Here is a 22,120-nt window from a genome sequence, read left to right as displayed (position 1 = left end):
GACCTTTTCCTCCAGAGAGGTGGACAAGTGGGTGTCAGTGTGCATCCACGTAGAGGGAAAAAAGCAGAAATCTATTTACATTACACCAAAAATTGGTGATGATGGTGAAGAGCTCAGAAGTGAACTAGTGATGTGCAGACAAGGCTATGGCGTATCATATCTGGCTGCAGATGAAACACGTTCCAGCTGCGTAATTCTGCTCCTGCTGAAGACGTTAGTGCTGAATTTCCACTGGGAGAAGATAAATACTCCCGGGCTGAAGGACCTGATGGCAGAAAATGTGCTGTATGGGAGATAAAGGGATGGGGCATCATCGCTGGGATTGCGAACCCCGTGGGATTTAGCAGGGCATTGCAGGGACGGGCAGTGGTGCAGCTGCATGGGTCGCTCCACCCGCAGGCAGGGCGGCCGGCGTGCAGGAGCTCCCTGGTTTGTGCAAGTGCAAATTATAAAGATGCACCAGTGCACCTTTCCAGAGCATCCCTGATTTAGGTGGTGACGTTTCTGTGCTTGAGGCTGATGTGCAAGTACTTGGAGGTGGGTGCAAATGCCCCCGAGAGCTCCGGCTCCCCCGGCTCAGAAGCCTTCGCCAAGATGGTGCATGTGAACCAGCTACGAGCTGCTCTGGAAAGAACATCCCGAGGGGCTGGGCAGGACAGCAAGGTCATTTCTGCTTCTCTACAAATTTTCTGCTTCCCAAAATGGTTAGTAAATGTAGCTTAGGCAAAAATGGGGGAGAGTAGTGAAAAATGGAGCATTTCTTCTGGAGAACTCAAACAACCAAAGGCTTTTCATTCTGTTCTCCATGAAATGGTGCTGGGAGGAGGAAAAGGGATGACCTGGGAAAATCACACTGCTCCCCTTGCACCTCGTCTGCAGCTGGGGGAGGGGGATGCTGCAGGCACAAGACAAGGCTCCCTGGGATTCTCTCTCCACATCTCAAGAAAGGCGTTTTGCATTTTATAACCTGCTTCAATCCTAACAGCTAAGACTTCTTTATCCAAAAGCTAAATTATTTAAAAAATATTTCCATTTAGTCATTTGAGGAAACTCTATTTTCTCTGGAGAAATTATTCTATCTTTATGTTCAGTAAGGAAGAAATTAAAGATGATCGCATTAATTATGGTTCCTCATTTAACATAAAACTATAATCAAATGACTTGTATGTCTAAACAGTTGTGGCAGCGGTATTAAGAAATTATGACATTAAAGGCTCGCACTTAAGTTCAAAATGTTTAAATTATACCTCTCAGAAGAAACTGATGCCACATTTAAAGAGCTACAACCTTTTTATTTTCAAGTAGAGACATGAAGGAGCATAACACTTTCAAAATATACATTTTTGCTTTAATTTCAAGAAAGTCCTTAGGATTCCTGGATGCCTATGAAACAAAACTAGAACTTTTTTTTTCTCCTGGATTTAAACCATGGTGCCTTCTTTAAAAAGGAAGGGGCAGCCTGGTTGAGCATCTTCTGACAAAGCCCACGAAGCAAAAATGTGCTGAGGACATGAAGTCTGCAAAGCCGGAGCAATGGAAATTGTCACTTCTGGCAGGACTTGACTCACTGGGTTTCTACCAGCCTGGTAAGGACTTCTGGTGTCTGTGGCTCCAAAGACAGCCTCAGACTTGAGGACTGATTTCCTTAGCCAGAAAACCCTGAAGCATTTCTGTCTGCATTTCAGGAAAAGACTTCCTTCAGTTCAGGAGCTGGAGCTGCTCAAACACCCTTCTAGAAGGAAGAGAAATAGGAAATGGTCAGTGTAGCTGCTCAGAACAAGTCATGGGGGGGGTTCCTTCTATGGGAAATACCAAATTGCTATTTTGGGTTCAAAATCCAAACAACGGGGTTTTGGGGGGGGTATCTTCTTGTTTGTTTTCTTAATATCTGCTTTTTGCAGAATAGGGATGCTCACATGTGAACCAGCTCCACTTCCCACATGGCTCTGTGTAACTCCATCCCTCTGCTGCCAGCCCATGCAGCAGGGCATTGGAGAGTACTTGAAAGTTAAAGTTCTCCTTGAAATGATGACCGTCTACTTAAACTTTCCCCATAGGGCCTGGAGCTTGAGATAAAACCCCCTCTTGATGAGCCCCACTTCCCAGATTGTAAGGGTGTACTTTGATACCTGATAAAATCAATTGTTCATGACTGCTGGCTCCCGTGATTGAAATGACAACTGATTGTGAAAACTGCTACCTGTAGCTTGCTAAATTTGCCATTAGTCTCATTTCCAATCTCTCTGTAAGGCATACAGCACAACCAGTGCTTATATGTATTTCAGATCTCAGCATGTAAAATAGCAGAGTAGGTTGAAGGTGATATAATATTTTAAAGTGCATTCTGAGTTGGGTAAACACGCTCAAGGAGTTTATGGCTCCTGGGAACTGTCATCTTTGCTGCCTGGGGAATCTGTTGTGTTATGAAAAACTGTATTCAGTGGGAGTTTTAAAATGCATTCAAGAGACTGGATTCATGGGTAGTATAAATATGAATTATCCCCTCCATTTTTGCATCATTACAGAAGTTGTTTTCATTCAATACCCAGACAAATGAATCTGAGCAGTGAGGGGCAGAAACAAAGCCTCCTGTGAACAAGAACTATCGCAAAAGGTAGGGATGTGTAAGTTTTACAGCACATTGGGAAGTGCAGCCATTGGGAGCTGGGGAAATCATCCCTTCCAGGCTCAGTTCAGCCCTGATGAGAGGGATCAGTGGAATGGCCGGTGCACCCCCAGGACGCTGCAGACAGGAGGCCTGAACAAAGCTCCCCCAGATCACCCGTGCTGGGCATCTCCCAGCTCTTCCAGGCATGAATCTGCAGCCTGAACCCAGCACAAAAGCTCTGCAACCTCCTAGTTTTTCCCTTCCTAGAAAAACACATCAAATTCCCATAAATGCCAGATTCCTCCCTGCATCTTCTCCACTTGCTGGCAGTGCAGGACCATCAGTGTCTTCTGCCTGAACAAGAGCTATCAGCCACGTCTGCTGCCAGCATGGGACGATGCTGTGACCAAGGAGGGCAGATGCTGGACACAAGCCATCAACTTGGGGACAGTCCATAATAGTATGTGGCTCGTTTGTCTTCCCCAGGTGATGGAAAGGTTCATCGCTGCATGGTGCCACCACGGCAGGGCACCAGCCCTCCTTCCCGGGCTCAACTCTTCCTGTTCCCAGGCTGGAGGACACTCCTGGAGCAGAATATCAAAGGCCTGCTGCAAACAATGTCAGCCAAAGAGCATAAACAAAACCTAAACAGAGGTCACAGCAATTCCCACAACAAGAAGCTACCAGCGGTTAACAAAGGATAAAAGCGGAATAAAAAAAAAAAAAAAAAAAAAAAAAAAAAAAAAGCCCTGGCCCCCAGTTCCTTCCATCTGCACCACCCCTGAGCAGGAGGGTGTCCATCACTGGTGAAATCAAAGCTTTCCTCTCCATTGTTTCCTCGGCAGCAAGAACAGCCCATGGCCCTCTGCCACCGTGGAGCTGGATGAAAGCAACCCGGGCCCCCCCCCTCCCAACGGGGCCCAGGGCTCTTGCTGCTGTTGCATCTGCCCCGTGGAGCTGCAGTAAAGCCCCTCTCCCGGAGCAGGAGGCAGAGACGCAGCGTCCTGCCCCAGCCCTTCGCCGCTGGAGCGTGGCTTGGGGCTACCACAGCAGCTTCGCTGCAGGCTCAGGAGCACCCACAACACAGCAAAGTGCCTCTGGAGCGGATGTCCACAGTCCAGTGTGGCGTTGCTACTCCAAACCCCATATCCTTGCAGAGCTCTGTAATTTGGATACCTTAACCTGTCCTTTCAATGCATGTAAGAGGGCAGAGCCCTGCAAGAGTGATGGATCCTGCGTAAAGACAGCCTCCAGAAGCACTGTGTTCACATGCCTCCCTGGCTACGTAGTATTAACCAGCTGTAATTATTTATAATCATCTTCTTGCTTTACAGACATACCACTACTGCTCTTATCCTTATATCCTGACATCTCCTGGAGGTCACTACCAGGACCAGGCTTGAGGAACCTTTGATCCAATGCAGCTTTATGTTTCTTAAGGTAAATTAATGACTGAGCCTGAGAGAAAACTATTTTGACTGAACAACCTTTATGTTGTGTCTATATGAAGAGTTTGTCCACATTGCAGTGACTGGTAAATCTTCAAGTGCCAACAGCCCAGGAGTTCCACTAGTGTCCCTGCCTTCATTTGCAAGGATGCAAGTCTCCTCTGCTTCATCCACAACACCAGGAGCTTGCTCGAACACGGTCTCTATCAATGGCAATACTTACAACAAGGCCAAAACAAAAAGTAGCTATTGAACAAGGAACTAAAAACTCTGTTCACCATTACCAGCAAAAGCAAGGTTTGCCATCCAGGGACAATCTTTCAGGGAGATTTGTACCCTAAATGGGTCTTTTCATGAGAAATCCACTTAGTATTCCTCTAAAATTCCAGGAGGGTGAAATCCCCCACTCCTTCATCTCATTAAGGATGAAGGAATGCCAGGTATGTGGCAGGAATCTGGGGTGAGAGGAGGAGTGGGGTATATTTTAACCGAGCTGTAGTGTGTGGGGAAAAAAAAAGTGATGTAAGGATCAGGATTTGAAATGTATTTCCCAGCGCTGATAAGCAATGCCAGCCAGAAGCATCATGCTAATGCACATGCTTAGCCCAAGGGACACAAACCTGAGTTTAAAGATAACAAAAAAAACCAAAGCTGCCACATTCAGAAATCAGAGGTGCTTTTCCTAATAATAGAGAAGCTATGCAAGGTGTTATGCAAGAAGCTTTCTAATAGCTCAAACCCATCATTAGCAGGTGGCATCCACCTTGTGACAACCCTCCTTGTGCGCATGGTGGAATCCCAGGGGCATGTCATCATGGATGCAGCTCAGAACACAGTTTGGGACCTTCTTAAGGCATTTTGCCTCTGGAGCACTGACAGTGTATTATAGTTCGTGGCTTCTAGATCCAGTGGCATTATCTAAGCGCAGCAGATGAACTGCTGGAAGGCAGCTGGTGCTCCAGGTGAGAGGGGTAAGGGGGGAGGTCACCCCCGAATAACAGGGGCCCATGTGCCCCAGGGGACTTCTGGTCATTCTAGCAGCGACTGAAGTTATTTCTCAAATTGTGTGGAGGAGCCCTGTGAAAGTCCTGGGAAGTCCCTGCCAGCCCTCAGAGCAGTGCAGGAAGATGACACCAACGGGACTATTTCTTATCTGGACACAGTTGGGCTGCTGTTCAAATGCAGAAACAAGAGTCCATGAGGCACGCTAGTTTTTCTTATTTATCACTATACTCCTTTGAAGGAGCAAGAACACCCTGAAGAACAAAATCTCCACATCAAAATCTTTAGTGAAAACATAAGACTACCCAAAACCTGTTTGCACAGACTCAAATGCATCTCCAAGCAAGCTCCAGACAAGGCAGCGAGCCCCCAGCCTCATATGCTCGTACAGGATAGTTTTCCCACTGGGCATACCGAGCCATGTAGGAGCATGGAGGATGCCCCAGGAAGAGGTGCAGAAACGGGGTGATAGTTCAGAGAGGAGGAAAATCAGCCTCAGCTGCAGCCAACAGCCTCCCACCCCTCCTGAGCATCATCCCTGTGTGCCACCACAGCAGCTATGAGGCTTTTGGAGCTGCAGGTTGCCATCACCCCTGAAAACTTCCCCCACGCAGACATCCACCATGCACCCTTGCCTTTCATCTCAAAAGGGAGGCACTCGGTACACCACGGTCTTCCTGCTATCCGATTCTCTATCATCTGCCATGTTCCAAAGTAGTTCAAACATGAGCTTAGATGCTTTCCAGAGGCATCTCTCCTCTGGAATTAATTTGATACAGGCTTGAATAAAGTCACACTTTTTCCTGGCATGCTGTAAAGCTCATTTGTCCAGCCAGACCTGCCAAGAGCAGCACACCGTCCCTGGGGACGGGCTTCCTCTAGATGTAACAGCCTGTCTATGGCTACTGAAGTGCAAGAACCTGGATGCCTTCACTGGCAACATAAAAGATGTTTTCCCTATCAGCACAGCACATCTATTTCCCAACAGACAAAGGGAGAAGCTGCTTCCCACTTCACCTCAGTCCGGAAATAAATAAAAAGCTAAAAGAATACGGTCCTGACTAAACCCAGGAATTTTAAAGGCATAAAAGCTTCTGAGTCAGAACATAAATCCAGCTTACATCAGATTCTCACTGACAGTGGTCAATAGCAATTGCTTAAGAGCATACCTTCATGGGGTGATTCTTACCACAGCACATACTTCTTCCAGCTTCAGGCAATGAGTAGTTTGAAGACCTTCTACGTGGCCCATTGTGCATTAAGCACAGATGGACCTATTCTTCACAATTTTATTTGACCTCTCCTCCTTCCCCACAAAGCCCTTTCCAGCCTTCCCACTGCCCTTACTGTCTCCTACAGTAATTCTGCAGCGAAGCCCTCTGAGAGCACCCTTCTTGGGTTAGCTTTGCTGTTACAGATGCTGAGGCACAGAACTGAGGTTAGAGCCAACAGCCACAGCTAGTCCAGAGTAAACACACACAAAGGCGTGCAGGTCTCCTGACTCCCAGCGCAGCACTCTCATCACTGCTGCATTAGGAAATGGAAGCCAAGCCCAGTGCTCAAACAGAGGAAGAAAAGGTCCCTAAGGATGTAAAATCCACAGTACAATTAAAAAAAAAGAAACTTGAAACTATGGTAGTTTGCTGCCCTAAGAGGTGGGGCTGGGCTCCTGTGAGGAACAAGGTGTTTGTCAACTAAATATAGGAAACTGAGCACTTGAGAAGCAGGAGTGAAAGGAGCCTGAAGAACTCTTGGCAAACCATGCTGGGGGTTTGAGCCATTTAAAACTGAGAAGTTCTGTTGAAGCTGATGCTCAGGGACCAGCTTGCTATCTGCACAAAGCAGTGGGAGTGAGCAATGGGAATCAGCACAGCTGCTCCGTGCTTGACGTATCCAACTGGGGTGGAAATCCCACCATATGACTTTGGGGATAATGTTAAATCCATTACAGCATTCTCCCCTCCCCTGCTCATCCCACACAAGCTTCAAAACTTCTGGTTTATGACTGGCTGCTAGAGGATCATTGCAGGCTGTCTCTGGAGGGATAATCCTAAATTTTAAGTGACAGTTCATGGGCATCTTCTTTTCTTCTGAAATGCTGTCTTACACAGCACATTAAGTATTTCGGAGATTAATAACTGGAGCAAAGAGTTCTAAGCTTGGTGTCCTAGCGGAGATTTAGCAAAGAACGCTCAGTGTTTGAAGTTGCTATGGCACAGGAAACATAAGAAGCCTTGAAGACCAAAAGCAAGGCTCGTGTGCAGCTCAAACGGAAATCTGGGACATTAAACACGTGATCTATGTTTAGTCTCCCGGGCTTCGCACTGACGTGGTGTTTCCACTCGGAGCAGGTCTTAGGGACCCTGCGAAAGGTGGAACCCAGTTTGAGCTCTCTTTTAGATTAAGTAGACCAAGCTCACCACACCCGTTAAATTGCAACTTGTACTTTTGTATTCTTTGACCTGAATTAGGTAGTAACTGAATTGTATAATAAGGTTACAGGTTGCTTTGAACTTAATACACAGAGGACCAAATGGGAACCACTTGACCATCTCTGAACTGGCAACTGCACTTGGCCAGCTCGCAGGAGACCCGCCAGGATAAACACCCTACAGGATTTGGAGGCTGCTGGCACAGCAGCTCACTCAACAGCAGCCCTATGTTCACTTGGCAAAGGTCCTCACAGGTTCAAGTTTCCTGTCCACAGAATGTTTGTTTTTTGTTTTTTGTTTTTTTTTTTTTTTTTCTTCTCCCTTCAGTAAACAGTTTTCTAATTGTAACAATTCCTCCTTACACAACCAGAAGTCCCATTAAAAAGGAGCCAAGCAGGTGCCGATAGGCCTGCTCCCCTCTCAGGTACAAGAAGCTAATGCACAGAAGAAATTGTGCAAGCCCCTTCTGGGTTTGGTGAGCCCTGTGCCAATCATTTGGAAAACAACCAAAATCTTTATGTGGGTATAAGAACACCTTGTCCCAGGCGTCACAATGGTGGAGCTCCACAAGGACTCTTGACCAACACTACTGTCAAAAACAATGCCATTACATCCTCCTGCCCTCAGCACCACACACACCTTCCATTTTGCTCCTGCCAGCACCAATGCTCACATAGCACCACAGTAAATCCTATCAGAGAACGGAATTTAAATGGTAAAATAATCTCATTTTGCAACATTCACGTGTTTCATGGTGCTACCCAAGCAACTGAATGCCCACCAGCGTATTCAGAACAGCCTGTGACTGTGATCATGTTGTCCAAGTTCATTAGTTACTCCAGCTATTGTAGGGATAAAGTAACAAATTAATGGCTAACACTGAGATTATAAAATTATGTTTCTCTGAAGCTATTTAAGCAGCTGATCTGGCATCTCTATACAGAATTAGACAGCTCTGCTTTGAATTAATGCAAGTGAAGTGGTTGGCACAATTTGGACAAACATTTAAAAGTAATATAATCATCCACTACAGATACCCTTTCAGGCCTTCATTCTGGAGCAGTTTTATGCACAACACCCTCTTACCTGTTTAGCAACCAACACCAAGCATCAGAACAAATTTTTGCATCTAGAGTACGCGGTCTGCAATGCTATCTAAAGATGAGTCAAAAAGGGGTCAGATAGCAATGGGACATCATATACTGTACTCCAGGTCACTGATAGGAACTGAGATCAGAAGAGACACTTGGTTGGGGTGTGACTTTGCCATGTTTCAGCACAGCATGTTTTTCCACATTCTTTACCACCTATAGGATTGCCTTAATGGTCCTGCAAATTAGCAGGCCTCCAGGCAGCTAGGGGTAGGATCAATAGTTCAACCTGACCTTACCTGAAGGCAGCAAGCTCCCTTCTCCTCCTCCTCCCCTGCCCAAGAGCCTGTTAGGACCCCGCCAAAGGTCCACCAAGACCTGTAACCCACCTGAGAGCCACCAGCGCTGGGCGCCGCAGGAACCATGTGAGAGCAGGTCTGAAACAACACTTCCCTCATACTCTTGCCGAGGATTACACGACTGCAGGAGCTCTTCTGCACAGGGGAGACTTCCATGTTCGATAGCAGATTTTTCTTCTTTTAAATTGTACATCTGGGCAATATTTTGAATCCAGAAATGTTGCTATCCTGTGGCAACAAACTCCTCACTTCAGCACCAAACAATCACCTCATGTCCTTCATTATGAATCTGCTAGATGACAACTTACCTTGATGCTCTGTGGCCCTTGGGGACAGTAAGCCACCTCTTCACCTTCTTTATACCTGTTATGGTCTGGATGTTTTCCCCATAGTCTTACCTTTTCCAGCCTAATAGTTTACAGCTTTTGCCAAAGTGATGGAGTCTGCTTAGGTTTCAGTTCAGCATTCAGTATTGATTATTATTTTGGGAAAGCAATAGCAGGTTGTTCAGCGCGACAACTGAATTCCCAGTGAGATTTAAGCTGGAGTATGTTGTGCAGCAGGACAGGGGCCTGGCTGCAAATCTGCATTTTTCAGCAAGACACAACCAATCTAATACATCCTTATTGCTGCACTCGCTAAAGACATCAAATCACTGAAACACATAAGTTAGTGGGAAAGCAAAAAGTTTGCTTTATTGCTAAAACAACTTTAGATAAAAAAGTCCTACCAGTCAAGAGCTGCCTTGATCAGCCACACTCTTGAAAAACCACTTAAGGACTGCACAAGATTTGGCAGTCCTTCTGGATTGTGTGTTATGGGAGGTTCTGTCTTTACAGCTCTACAGCGCTTTATGTGACCAGGTCTCCTGCTTCAACCAAGAAATCAAGATACCTGACATAAATGAAGTCAAAAAGTATCTGAAATCCTACCGCTTGCTCACTCTGCGACACTTTAGCTGGAAACATGTAGCAGGAAGGAAATCAAATGAGACAGGAGTGCAGGAGGCCTGGGAAGGAAAGGCAGAGAGCAGCCCCGCCGGCCTGACTGACATGTCCGGACAGACGCCGGCTGCGACGAGCGAGGGAGACGCCTGCTGGCCTGACTCGCCTGATACATGCCTTGGTCCAGCTTCTGGATCGTGCAAGAAGTATAAAACCAGTACTTTTTAACTAAATGAAAAAAAAAGTTGTAAAACATATACCCTCAAAAAACCCCTGAGTCTTATTATGAAAGTTTATAAGACGGTATTTTTCTCTGGAATGCACTTCTGTTGTGCTGCTCCTTGCTGGTGCACACCCCTGTGCCCTGCAGGAGCAGCACTAAGTGCTGTGAGCGCTACAGCACGGCAGCGGCCGCCCCAGCGCGGCTCGTCCTCCTGGATGAGACGCTTTGTGCCCTCCAAGCAGCCAGCAAGGCTAGGCTCCATCCACCAGCAACTCTTCTTTCCTCTGCACTGTTCCCCCCAGCCAAAGGTCTGTGACAAAGGCACGGTGCTATGCCTGCTCACAAGGATTGCCTGTGCTGGATGTCAGCACTCTGCTAGGGGCTAATGCCTCTGTTGTCCGTGGCGCCTGCTTTGGAAGGCGAATGGGGACATAGACATTTGAAGCGCAGTGTTCCTTGAGGTATTCTCCCCCTTTTTCTTCATAGTCTTTTCTGGTTATCCAGCCTTCCTCACGGGTCATGTATTCCACTGCCCAATCCCTAGCCCCGTACCAGGCATCTAAAACAGGACTGGAAGCAAGGTGAACCTGGATGGAAGGAAAATAGAACAATGTCAATTCAACACAGGAGAGAAAAGCCTGTTTTACCCTTATTACAGTGGTACATGACACAAAGCACTGAATTTCAGAAGTCTGAGCTGATTATTCAGTGCCTCTGGGGAAAAGTAATGTTAGGACTGGGCTTGAAATGTGTTTTCACCTTAAGATCAGTTCTTCACCAGCCTGCTTTGTTTCTACAGGTTGAGAAAACACATGGGTGTGTCACATTCACAACCAAGAGCCCTCAGAGCTGGAAGCCAGTGCTGGGAGAGGTCGTGGTAAGGCAAAACAAGTATCAAGTGCTCCAGTGAAACTTCCTCCCTGCTTGAAGTAGCAGGGAGGAATACTGCAGGTTAAGAAATGGCAGTATACAGTAAAGGATTTCACATACTCTTTCCACTGGTGTAGATTCATACTTCCATTTAAACTACTCCTATGACTGTAGCATGAACTGCTTTCCTGGTTCAGCTCTGGGCTTGCCAGACTAGACACAATGTAAATCCCATGTGCAGTATCTGTGAAGTAACAGAGTTCTGACACATTTTAATGGAAAGAAGGAAGCAGTGACATTAAAAGCAGATGAAAACACACTCATTTTCTTCCCATACACTCAAGTTACACACTCAAAAGTTAGCAAACAATACCCTTCCTGAAACTACCAAGTATATGGCTGTAACTAAGTTCCTGTTCGTCACGCCCAGTTCAGAGCTACATACAATAACTGTACAAAACAAATTATTATATTTGCACTGATTCTTCTTCTCTATCCAGTTTATAACCTGATTTTCTATTCAAGAAGATGGTAGATTTGAGGAGACAAGGTGGTTTCAAAACAGCAAGGGAGACTCTTGCAAGTCTCATTACAAAATGGATGGCAAACTCTGGGACCTGCCCAGCTTGTACTGTGCTTGCTACTTAAAAAGTTGCAAAGATCAGAGGTTCGCAAGATACTGAATCTCTTTTGCTGCTGTCCCAGACACTCATTACATGTAACAAAGTGAACAGTAACTTAGTTTTGAAGCAATGACAGTTTTTCCACCAAATTACTAACAGAGGTCATTTGTTCCAGATAGTAACCATCCCAATCTTAAGAAATCAATCTGCAAATTTCCAGCCAAATATGCTGGTGAGTGCAGTGTCTTTTAGCTGAAGCAAGTTTTCCTCTTCTAAGTCATCTACCCTACTCTAATGTCTTCAGAAAGAGCAACTGTATCTTTGCTTAACTTTCATCTTCTCAAGTCAAAAAAAGCTATTTGCATTGTCTTGTCATAAAACACCCTCCATTCCCACGCCTTAAGTACACCCACTCTGGACCTTTCCCAACCCAAATTACTTTTGATCACAGACAGACTGTTCATGCAAACATCATGTCAATACATGTACCTGAAAAGATGACTGGAATGGCCTCATTTCGAGGAGTTCCTTCTGGACTCTGGCTTTCAATCCAGGGTACATTGTATTTCCACCAGTAAGAAAAACATTCTGGACAAGGATATCTTGTTGTTCCTTTGGATACCTACAAGGAACAAAAACCAACTTCAGTCTTCCTCAAGGACTTCTCTCCTATGAACTGAACAACTATGAGGAATACTGATACCTTGTCTTCAGGATTCACTTTGAGAAACTTCCTTCACTTTCCTAGCATGAAAACCTGAGTTCATTTTTCTGAAAATTCAGGGGGTGGCAGACAAAAATCCTTAAGGCACTCTGTGCGCTGTACCCCGTAAATCAACAGCTCAGTAGAGCTGGAATTCCTACATTTCAGAAAATACAATCTCATAAGTTCATACAGTTCAGGAGGGACATTTTGTTAATACTAAGTTGTCTGGAAGTAGATGTCCAGCAAGCGTGCCTATATCACAACTTAAAAATGTCATCCCTGATTTTGGTCCTGCAAAAACAGAGACTGCCAGCTCATTGTTTCATGGGACAGATATTTACAATGGTTTGTTGTTTCTCCCTATAACAAGTTGGACCATGGGTCTCCAAAGTGGGGTGTGTGCAAGACAATCCATTGGGGTGCAGGAAGAAGCTATTTTTTGTACCATTAATAAACAAATACATTAGAATAGTGTTTATTTCACCTTTCATCCTTTAAAAATGTATATTTTTCTGCACATTTTAAAATGTACACAATATAGGAGTTCAGTAGTATCAGTATGTAATTTATAAATATACTGGAGGCATGTGCTCAAAAATTTTTTACTGAGGTAATTGATCAAAAAACTTTAGAGACCACTGATTTAAGACAGGGAGAGTTACATATGGTTTTCAGAACAGGAAGACATGTCTAACCTGCTATGCTCAACCCCACCAAATAAAAACTACTCAAACATATTTTCTCAAATTATTAAGTAACCAGTATTGCAAAAGCTGATATCAAAACAAGACTAGCTTGTTTGAAGTAAGTGCCAAGCAGCTTTGTAAACTCACCTCTCGAGGACATATTGCATGGTTTCTGCTATACCAGCCTGGTCTTCTCCTATCAGGGAGGGCTGGAAGACAATCTCTGGAGCCCTGATTCTTTCGGTGCCAAGGAAAAGCTGGTGGTACTCTGCCAGGTTAAACACGGGCTTTAAAAACATGAGATTGAAAAGCAGTGGGAAATTATGTTGAACAGTAACGTCCTACAATACGCAAAGTTTCCAAACAATTCTGTACAAAAAATAGGTCGCAATGCTCTCAGAGAGAAAGGGCCATGCTGTAAAAGCTTCCAAAAGGCCAAGGAAGCTGGACTCTTCCTATACGTTATTCTGTGTGGTACTGCTCAGTCCTAAGGCTCAAACTCACAAGTTGAAAACTGTGTCCACTGGGATGTGATATCGGGCTACGGATCAAACAGGAAAAAACACTCAAGGAAGACTTTTTTTTCCCCTAATAACATGGCACTGCTACAGCAGGTACTGCCTGCAGTGAGCCAAGTGGGTATAATCATGTTCTAAACCACCAGCTAAGATAGCAAAGACTTCTCCCAATGTCCTGTTCAGACAGTTTGAGCACCTCTTCCAAGAATGGGCGAACAATGTTTGCATGTGGAGAAATGTTAGCAGACTAGCTGGACAACCGGAAGGCAGCAACCTCTGGCACAAGGTGTAGATACAGAAATCAAACCTGCACTGCAGCAACAGGCTTCTCAACTTCAGGCTGTTCCTCAGCAAATAAAGGTTCAAACTCATTAATACTTTCCACATCCTCCAGTGACTGTTCACTGCCCAATGGATCCAAATCAGGAGTCTGGAAACACAGAAGGTATATTATGGTGGGTTACTTCAGGTGTGCTAGGCACATATATGACTTCAATTCTGGTGACACATTTGGAAAATTCAACACCCATTTCCTCAAATCTCAACTTTTTAACAAGCTTGAAACCAAATATGCTGTTCTCCAGCACTGAAAATAAAAATTAAAATGGTGAACAACCCAGAAAACAGAAGACAGCCATTCACTCGAAGCATAAAAATCAAACACGTTCAATAAATTTATCATGATGCCAGCTCAGAAATTAAAGGTCCTCGTCAACAGTCTAACTGCCAGGATCCTAGCGAGCCATGTCCTAAGCATAATAACATACTAAAACTTACTAAAATAGCTTTTTATATTGCTTAAAACTTGGTTCACTCCCAGCACCTTTAACTGCTCTATAATCACCAATAAATTCCCTGCCTTGCTTGTGTGGGAGTGGAAAACAAATATTTGCTAGCTATAAAGCCACTACAATTTTTGACAGTTTCAGCCCCCTAGCATTTGCACATGGGATATCCCAAAAGCCCTTCTATTTTACACAGATGTGAAGGTGTTCCCAAAGTTCCTTCCTCATGAAAAGCATCACTCAAAATCCTAGAGTCCTTCACTGTTGTGAAGTAGGAGCAGCTTTTTAATGATCTCCTTTATTTTTATGTTACAATGCTACCTTTTCAATTTTGGTGCTAAAGATTTGGTTTTGTTATTTTAAACTTGAAACATTTGTTGTAACATCTAGCAAGCAATACCAGGATGAGATAAACCTAGATGATTTAAACATTCTTAAGTATCTAGCTTATGCCCCCTTAAAACCCAAACAATTACTCAAACTGAAATTGAAGCAGTGTTCATTGTTACAGCAAACAAATCATAGTCACCTGAAGTTATCAACAACACTTCCACTTTGTTAAATCCATTTCTTTTTATGTCTTTAAAAAAAAACAAACAAAAAAACCCACCAAAACAAAACAGCAACAGAAAGAAACACAGAGCTCGGTTGAAGACTTGGCCCAGACACTATCACAACATAATTAGCTTTGGACTTCTTTACAGGGCCACAGAGGGATGGCCTATGTTCACAATGGATTTAGTAATAATTATAGGTGATCCCACAACACATAGACCAAACAAAATGTTTGCAGACTCATTCCAAGGTCTGAGACTACACCTAGTAAAGAGGAGTGTGGGATCCAAGATGGACATGTTGGAACTTGGGCACAACCACTGAGCAAAATTACAAGAAGCTGACAGTCTTTCACCTATCTTTTTTCTAGAACAATTTATTTTGACAGAGGGTGGAAAGATTCTTTACAATGGTAAGCCCATCATCTACTTCAGTTTTGCTCAAACGTAGTCATTCTGATTCTTACACAAACTTTACTGATAAGGACAGGTAAAATATAACATCCAAAAGGTACTGGCTCACCTGATAGTTTTGGCTACATCCCAAGTTTCATCCTTGACATAAGAACCCCTATACCTGGCACCACTCTCCTCTATGCTTCAATTTTCTGTTTTTCCCTCTACATTGTCCTGAGCAAAGACTGATATAACTAAATAAGCTCAATCTTATGTGACTTGCAAGGCAATTACAAGTAAATGCACAAACAGCCTTAGACCATCTCTTAGAAGCAGCTGCTACATGCTGGGCCTGTATTAGTCTGGCAAAGCAGACAAATATGCTTCTCATCTTCATGACAACCCCAAGTGTAGCAATTACTCTTTCCTTGTTAAGTAAACAAAATAGAACATGCTGCTTAAATGCACCAAAAAAAGATAGCCAGAGTGAAGGCAAAGGGTTAGTTGTTTATTATCATAAAGTTCTCTGCACCTGAAAGGGAAAAACAGAAAGGAAAACAAATACTGTTTTTAACAAAAAGCTTGATAGGCTCTTCTAAATCTTTAATAGAAGGCTACTGACATTTAAGGATGGTAGAATTATAACCACTTGAGGTTTAAGTGCTTAAAACTCCATGTCATTTAATTGTCAGACACCAAGAAAAAAAAAGAAAAAAAGAGAAATCTTTAACATACCATGCTCACTTATTTCACCAAAACTGATGCAAAAGTAGAGTTAGAGGTTGGTTTAAAGTATTAGCAAAATCACTATGTTAGCTGCTGCATTTACAACCTCTAAGCAAATCGAACTTAGTTAAGGCCAGTGGCTGGCATACACTGCCACAAGTACAAAGGGAAGCAGTGGTATCTGCAGTGGTACCTTCTCTGATCCACTAGTGCTACTTTTTTCTCCAACTTCTTAAATATGTGCAAGAAATTTTTAAGGAAACTTACTGATTTCATACAAGTGTACTTCAACTACAGTCAGGAAGCCTAGACATTACGCTTAGAACGATATGGAATCAGACTATAAACTATGTCCCAGAGCACAGTGCTGGACAGCACGAGAAGGGTTAATGATTTCAGGCATACTCTGTAAAACCAAAACTGTCACTTTCTGTAGCTGCACAGGCAAGTTGTAAAAGAGAGAAGCAGCTGCCAAATTAACAATGAGTTGCAATGCGTTAAATCAAAAACTTAGTTCATCAGTAGAAGTCTGAAGGGGCACATTCTCAAGCACAGAAATTTAATTCTCTCAGAGATAAGAAAAGGATTAACTTGTTGAAAACATCCTACCTCTGGCTTGCTGTCCACAACATCAACTTCAATACTGACTTCTGCTTGTAGAATTTTCTGCTTCGTTTGTTCAACAGACAGACTCAATTTGTTGATGTAAGACTGAAGTTCTTCTGCAGAGTCCATGTTCAGCTCCACCAAAGCTTTGTGGAATTGATCCATATGACCATCTTCTAAAAGTTCCTAGACAGACCAAAGTCAGCTGTGATGAACAATAGCAGGTAATCAACTGCCTGTCAACTGGGCATGTACAGACACTTTGCCTTCATTGCTAGAGATTATGATGGGCATGCTTCAACAGCATTAAAAATATTACACAAAAGTACTGATCAGAATCTGAAAGCATCCTTTGCATCAATAATCTCTCCCTTTTATCTTGCAAGTAACCTTAACAATCTCCTCTCAGAAAGCACACAGGATCGTTGTAGCTTCTTTACAGTGATCCATGACCTTCTGATAAAGCTCTGAGGGCAGGCCATCCTCCTCCCAAAAGATCACACAGAAAACTTTGCCTTGATTACCTGTACGTATAGTAGCCTGTCCAGCCTCTCCTGGTCAAGTTGCAGCTTCTCTTCTCGACGACGTGCATTGAGTTCTTGAAGTCGACGTAATTGCTGCTGCCGCCTCTCCTGCTTTTCCTCAGATGTCAGCGTGCTTCCCAGTAGTTTGTTAGAGAAAGGCAGCTGCATCTTGTGCATGTTGTTCTCGTAGTATTCTGGGGACCGCCACTTCTGCAGCTCTGAATGTTTTGAAAGCAAAATAACTGTTTTGCCAGGCTAAAACCGGTGATTCTTATATTGTACACACTCCCTGCTAAGTTCAGACTTAAAAGAAAGAAGGCAACAAGGGTCTAGCCTAAGATTCTGTCACCCCTTGGCAGCAGTTCCCATACTTAGCTACCCCCTCAGAGCACCAGCTTCCAGTCACATACTCAGTGCACATGGATCCTAATGCTCTGATCTCCCGCATGCAGGAAACACAAAGTACTAAGGAGTGGGAAGTGCACACTAATGCCTCTCTTCTCTTTCCAAGGTAAGGGAGAGTTCTCACACAGTTACAAGGTCTCCTGCTGGCTCTTTCATAAGCAATAAATTTAAGAAAATGCTTTTCTTCAGCCACTATGTAAGATGACGTTTGCCACGGAAATTTAAAAACTTCTTTAATTCACAAAAAGTTACAAGAAGTGTCCTCTGCAATTTTGGAAACCTTAAAGCAGATAAGAAACGTGGCTAATGCAGAAATCATCCTAACCAATTTAATGTTTTGTTGGAAGTATAAAGTAATCAATAAAATAAACTAATTTTAAATTCTTTTCCTCTGAAATAATCCCAATCTTTATTCACAGAGAAATCTGAACTAATGCAGAATTTTTTTTTTGTAATTTGACTTTGTTTCTATCTTAATGTTGAAATTTGGAACTGTTGTCAAGCATTTCCCATGAGGTAGACTACCAAAGACAGCTATAAAGAACACAAAAAAGTAGTAGGGTATTTCTGCCAGAATCCCAGACAACTTGAGAACAAGGGATGCCTAGGACAAAATTAAGTCTGGATGAGGATGAACACTATCTAGTGGTAAATTACAGTTGGTTTTACCTTCTATATAGTCCTCTGCAATGTAGCTATGCTCATGCAGTATTTCCTCCATGCGACTGAGAGTGATGGCAGCAAAATGTCCTGGGTATTTCAGCTGAAGGAGGCGCTGCAGATATACAGCTGCTTGACACCCTCCAAGATTAATACGTTTGCAGTTTTTAGCATCCAAACTAAAGATGCAAAGAGACACAACTGAGATTGGAGAGATCCACAAGTTCAGTGTAAAGCAGACCTCCTACTGTCCCCAGTATTATTTAATTTCTGATATGGTCAAGTAGACAGATGAATATTCACAGATTAGTATTTCATGATTCAGTTAGATTCAGAAAATCTAACACACCTTTTCTCAAACAACAAGCATAATCACTGCTTTGTTTACTGCAGATACTTCCTGAAAGGCTCTGTTGTGCTTTAAAAACCCCATACATTGAGTAATTTTTACTACAGCAAGAAAATGTTCTATTTTAAGAAGGGAAGTGATGGTTTGTGGAGCTAAAAGTAGTTCCTTTAACCTTTGTAACATTTCACAGTTGGTCAGGTGTAACCCTCAAAAATGTGAAGCATCTACTAGACAAAAGGCCATTTCCTACAGAAATTAAAAAAAAAAAAAAAAGAAAAAAAAAGAAAAAAAAAAGGAGTAGAGCAACATAGCAGCATAATCAGAATGACAGAAGCCTCAGGAACTGCAGGAATCTCAGAGAACACTTTCTTTTGTCCCAAGGCTGCTTTAAAACCTATGTTTTTTAATGCTTGATCTTACTTGGGGCAGATATTCCCTTCTACTTTTGAAAGTACAGATCTATGCATGAATAGTAACTAAAAATACAAGATGTACAAGGACAGCACTGCTTCTTCAATTCAAAATTCAACAGAACTTAGCAAAATCTGCAGACCTAGTTTTAACTCTGTATAAATTAAGACCCAATAAGAGCTGATACTGCAGGAGCTGGAATACTGAATGCTAGAGGAATGGGCATTTGCATCACTAAAAAGTCAATGACTGACAAAGAGAGGTTGCACCACACTTAACAAGAACTCACCTGCCTTCTAAGACTGGCAAAATGTGTGTACACTGATAACCTGAAGATATTACCAAGCCACTGCAGGGCCAGTTCTGCCTCCTGTTGTGGTAAAAACTGTACAAGCTATCGACACCATAGGACACTTTTGGCACTTGATAACATTCGAAGAGAAGCTCTGACATCATTTGTCTCGAATACAGAGGATTGCACACAGCTTCTGTCAAAACAATTGGATGATCAACACAACCCTGTAAGAGACAAGAGAAAAGAAAAATAATAAAATTAGAAAGTGAAAATCCAGGGATACTGATCCTTGCTTCTTCTTTTGAACATCAGCAAGAACTCCTCCAAAACAGAACTGAGAAGGCACTTCATGTGCAGGCTATTAGTCACATAAGCTAAATTATATCTAGCGCTTATGGGGGTAAAAAATAAGTCTTGTTTACAGCAGGGCTTCCAATGTTAGTTCAACCAAAGAATTAAACTCCTAAGAATGGAGGAGAATGGATTTTTAAAAGCATATACAAAATATTAAAAGTCCAAATAATCAAAATCTATGCAATGAAGACGTGAAACGAGAGTGAAAACTGCTAGAAGTTTAGTTAGGCATTAGGTAAAGCTTTCAAACTGGTGGTGTCACACAGGCAAAAGGCTTCATGGCCTGAGAAGCAACTCTCAACTCAGCTGAGCAAACAAAGTGAGCAGTCAGTGAGCACTACACAGAACTAATAATGTTTAATGTCCTGCTCAAAAACTGATCCTGAACGCTGGCACTTGGCAACAGCCTGCTAAAATGCCGCAGTCCAAACCTCTAGCCCTGCAGCTTCATCCTCCTACTTTCGCTTCACCACACAACCATTTAGAAATTAAGAGAATAACGGGGTTCAAATGACACCCCTGGGGAGCCCCTGGCCCTGCCCGGGTCGACACAGCAAGTTGCTCAGGGCCTGTCCACCACGCCAAGGGGGACAACACGATGTCCTGGAACAACGCAGGGCGACGCTGCGGCCGCCCCATTCCCGCTTCGCACCCAGGCACAGCCCCCCTTGCCCCCCCCACCCCTGCGGGGCCGGGCCTGGTTTCCCCGGAGGCTTCAGGGCCTCACGCCGTCCCCGCCCGGCAGTACCTGCGAGGCGACGCCGAGGCGCTGGAAGACGTGGTCGAGGAGCAGCTCCTGTAGCTCCAGCTGGACGGGCACGTTGCGGTCGAAGGGCGAGCGGAGCAGCCAGCGCAGCGGCTCGGGGCTCCCCAGGTCGTTGCCCACCTGCGTCTCGGCGCCGGCCCCGCCGCGGGCGCCGCGGCTGCGCGCCGCCAGCGAGCGGAACCGCAGCAGGGGCTCGGCGGGGACGGCGGGGTCGGGGGAGGCCCAGCCCGCCCGCGTCTGGAAGGAGCCGTTGTCGATCACCAGCGGCACCGGCTGCGGCGTCCGCACGGCCGCGCTCGGCTCCAGCACCGGGTCGGGGGCCCAGCGAGCGTCGCGGAAGGCGAACACCCGCCCCGCCGCCGCCGCCATTTTGCGCCCGCCCCGGCTCCCTCCGGGCGGGAACGCGGGCACCGAGTCGCTGTTCCGGGCCGAGCCGCGGCGGCCCGCCCGCCCCCTTCCCTGCAGGTGCCCCCTCACGCAGGTGTTACCGGGAGGCGGTAGTTAGTTCACTCTCTCAGACGCAATTTCGCAGTTTTAGAAAGCAGGCATTCTTTGTTACGGCACCGGACACACAGGGGATATAGCTCCTCCTAATGTGTGTGTGAGGACAAAATCAACGAGTATGTATACTACCTTAAACATACATATTCGTTACGTTTTTACTATACTGTTTTTATCATACTCATAACTTTTCCGGGAATTCATTAGCATACATTAATGTCTCTTGCGCATGTCTGTTGGAGTCTTCAGGTGGTTGTCAGGGGTCTTTAGATGAAGGCTCATAGTCTTCACTTTGCCCACCAGTTGACCCTTCTGCGCAAACTCAGCCCTGGGGTTACATAGATCTTGTCCTTCAAGGCTGGCCTGGTCTGGTTTTGTTGCTAATTTGCAGTTTCCTTATCTTTACGTTTCTTTGCACCTACTAATACGAGGCCGAACTGTCTCAAGTAAGATTATTTATGAGTTCCTTATCCTGCAGTTATTCTAACTATTCCTCAAAAGATTAGTATTTGTTCTGCAGCACAATGGTTAAATGGTTAAAACAGCTTAAATTGATCTTAATAATTCTATTCCACAAATATCTCTTTTCTAATCATCTTAGTTCACAGGTACCACAGGGACACCCGTGCCCTCTGCCTCTCAGACTTAAACTTGGGATCTTGAAGCCTCCCCAGTGTCAGTGACCCCCGTGGAAGTAAAAACCCACGGCCCCGGCCTGTGTCGGACCGTCCCGGCAGGTCACAGACACGGCGTGTGCTTCCCCGCAGCCTTGTCAGTGTTCGGGGTGCACATCTCCCTGCCGAAAAAGAGGGGTGCGAGCCATGGCTGTGACGTCCTCGCCTATTCCACGGGCACCCATCGGATCCGTGCCCTGCACTGTGGAGATGGGCACGCAGGTGGGAGCCGTCCTGCCACGGCTGCTCCCCAAACCTAGCCGCCAGCCCAGCTCGGCGGAGAGCCAGGGTGGGCCCCGAGAGGTCTCTGCGACTGAGAAACACTTTACCATTAAAACTGAAGAGGTCACAGCTTCTGGATTCTGCTTGGTCACTCCTGTCACTGCATTTGTAGACAAACCACCAACAGTCTGATTTTCAGAAATGCCACCAACCTGCAGCCCCTGCTGTGTGAAATGGGGCTGCAAACATTTAGCATCCTTGAAGCTCAGGTCATTAATGGCTTTTCTTACTTGCTTACCCAATGCACAAAGTAGGGATAATAGCTTTCTTTTATCACACAGGGGTGTTATTAACGTGAATTAATAAGAAATTGCAAAGTTCA

The 22,120-nt window shown here is 44.6% G+C and overlaps 1 protein-coding gene across 1 annotated transcript; it reads right to left on the bottom strand.

Annotated features, from left to right (window-relative positions):
- Positions 1-9,609: 9,609 nt before the first annotated feature.
- Positions 9,610-20,760, bottom strand: LOC122154175 (actin-related protein 5). Its single transcript, XM_042801170.1, has 9 exons — positions 20,324-20,760; positions 19,216-19,445; positions 18,176-18,345; positions 17,102-17,319; positions 16,581-16,763; positions 13,818-13,940; positions 13,140-13,279; positions 12,090-12,222; positions 9,610-10,694 (listed from the first exon to the last, which is right to left on the bottom strand). The coding sequence occupies exons 1-9, from the start codon at positions 20,708-20,710 to the stop codon at positions 10,437-10,439; spliced, it is 1,842 nt and encodes a 613-aa protein (XP_042657104.1). The 5' UTR covers positions 20,711-20,760; the 3' UTR covers positions 9,610-10,436.
- Positions 20,761-22,120: the final 1,360 nt, after the last annotated feature.

This window comes from Tyto alba, unplaced genomic scaffold (assembly GCF_018691265.1).
Source record: "Tyto alba isolate M040663 unplaced genomic scaffold, T.alba_DEE_v4.0 Super-Scaffold_33, whole genome shotgun sequence".
Taxonomy (NCBI): Eukaryota; Metazoa; Chordata; class Aves; order Strigiformes; family Tytonidae; genus Tyto; species Tyto alba.
This window is presented reverse-complemented; position numbering and strand designations above follow the sequence as displayed.

Coding starts and splice junctions, on each gene's coding strand:
- LOC122154175 (XM_042801170.1), bottom strand. CDS start 20,710: ATGGCGGCGGCGGCGGGGCGGGTGTTCGCCTTCCGCGACGCTCGCTGG. Junction 19,446..20,323: donor GCCTCGGCGTCGCCTCGCAG/GTACTGCCGGGC, acceptor TGTCTCTTACAG/GGTTGTGTTGATCATCCAAT. Junction 13,280..13,817: donor AGCCTGTTGCTGCAGTGCAG/GTTTGATTTCTG, acceptor ATGTTTTTAAAG/CCCGTGTTTAACCTGGCAGA.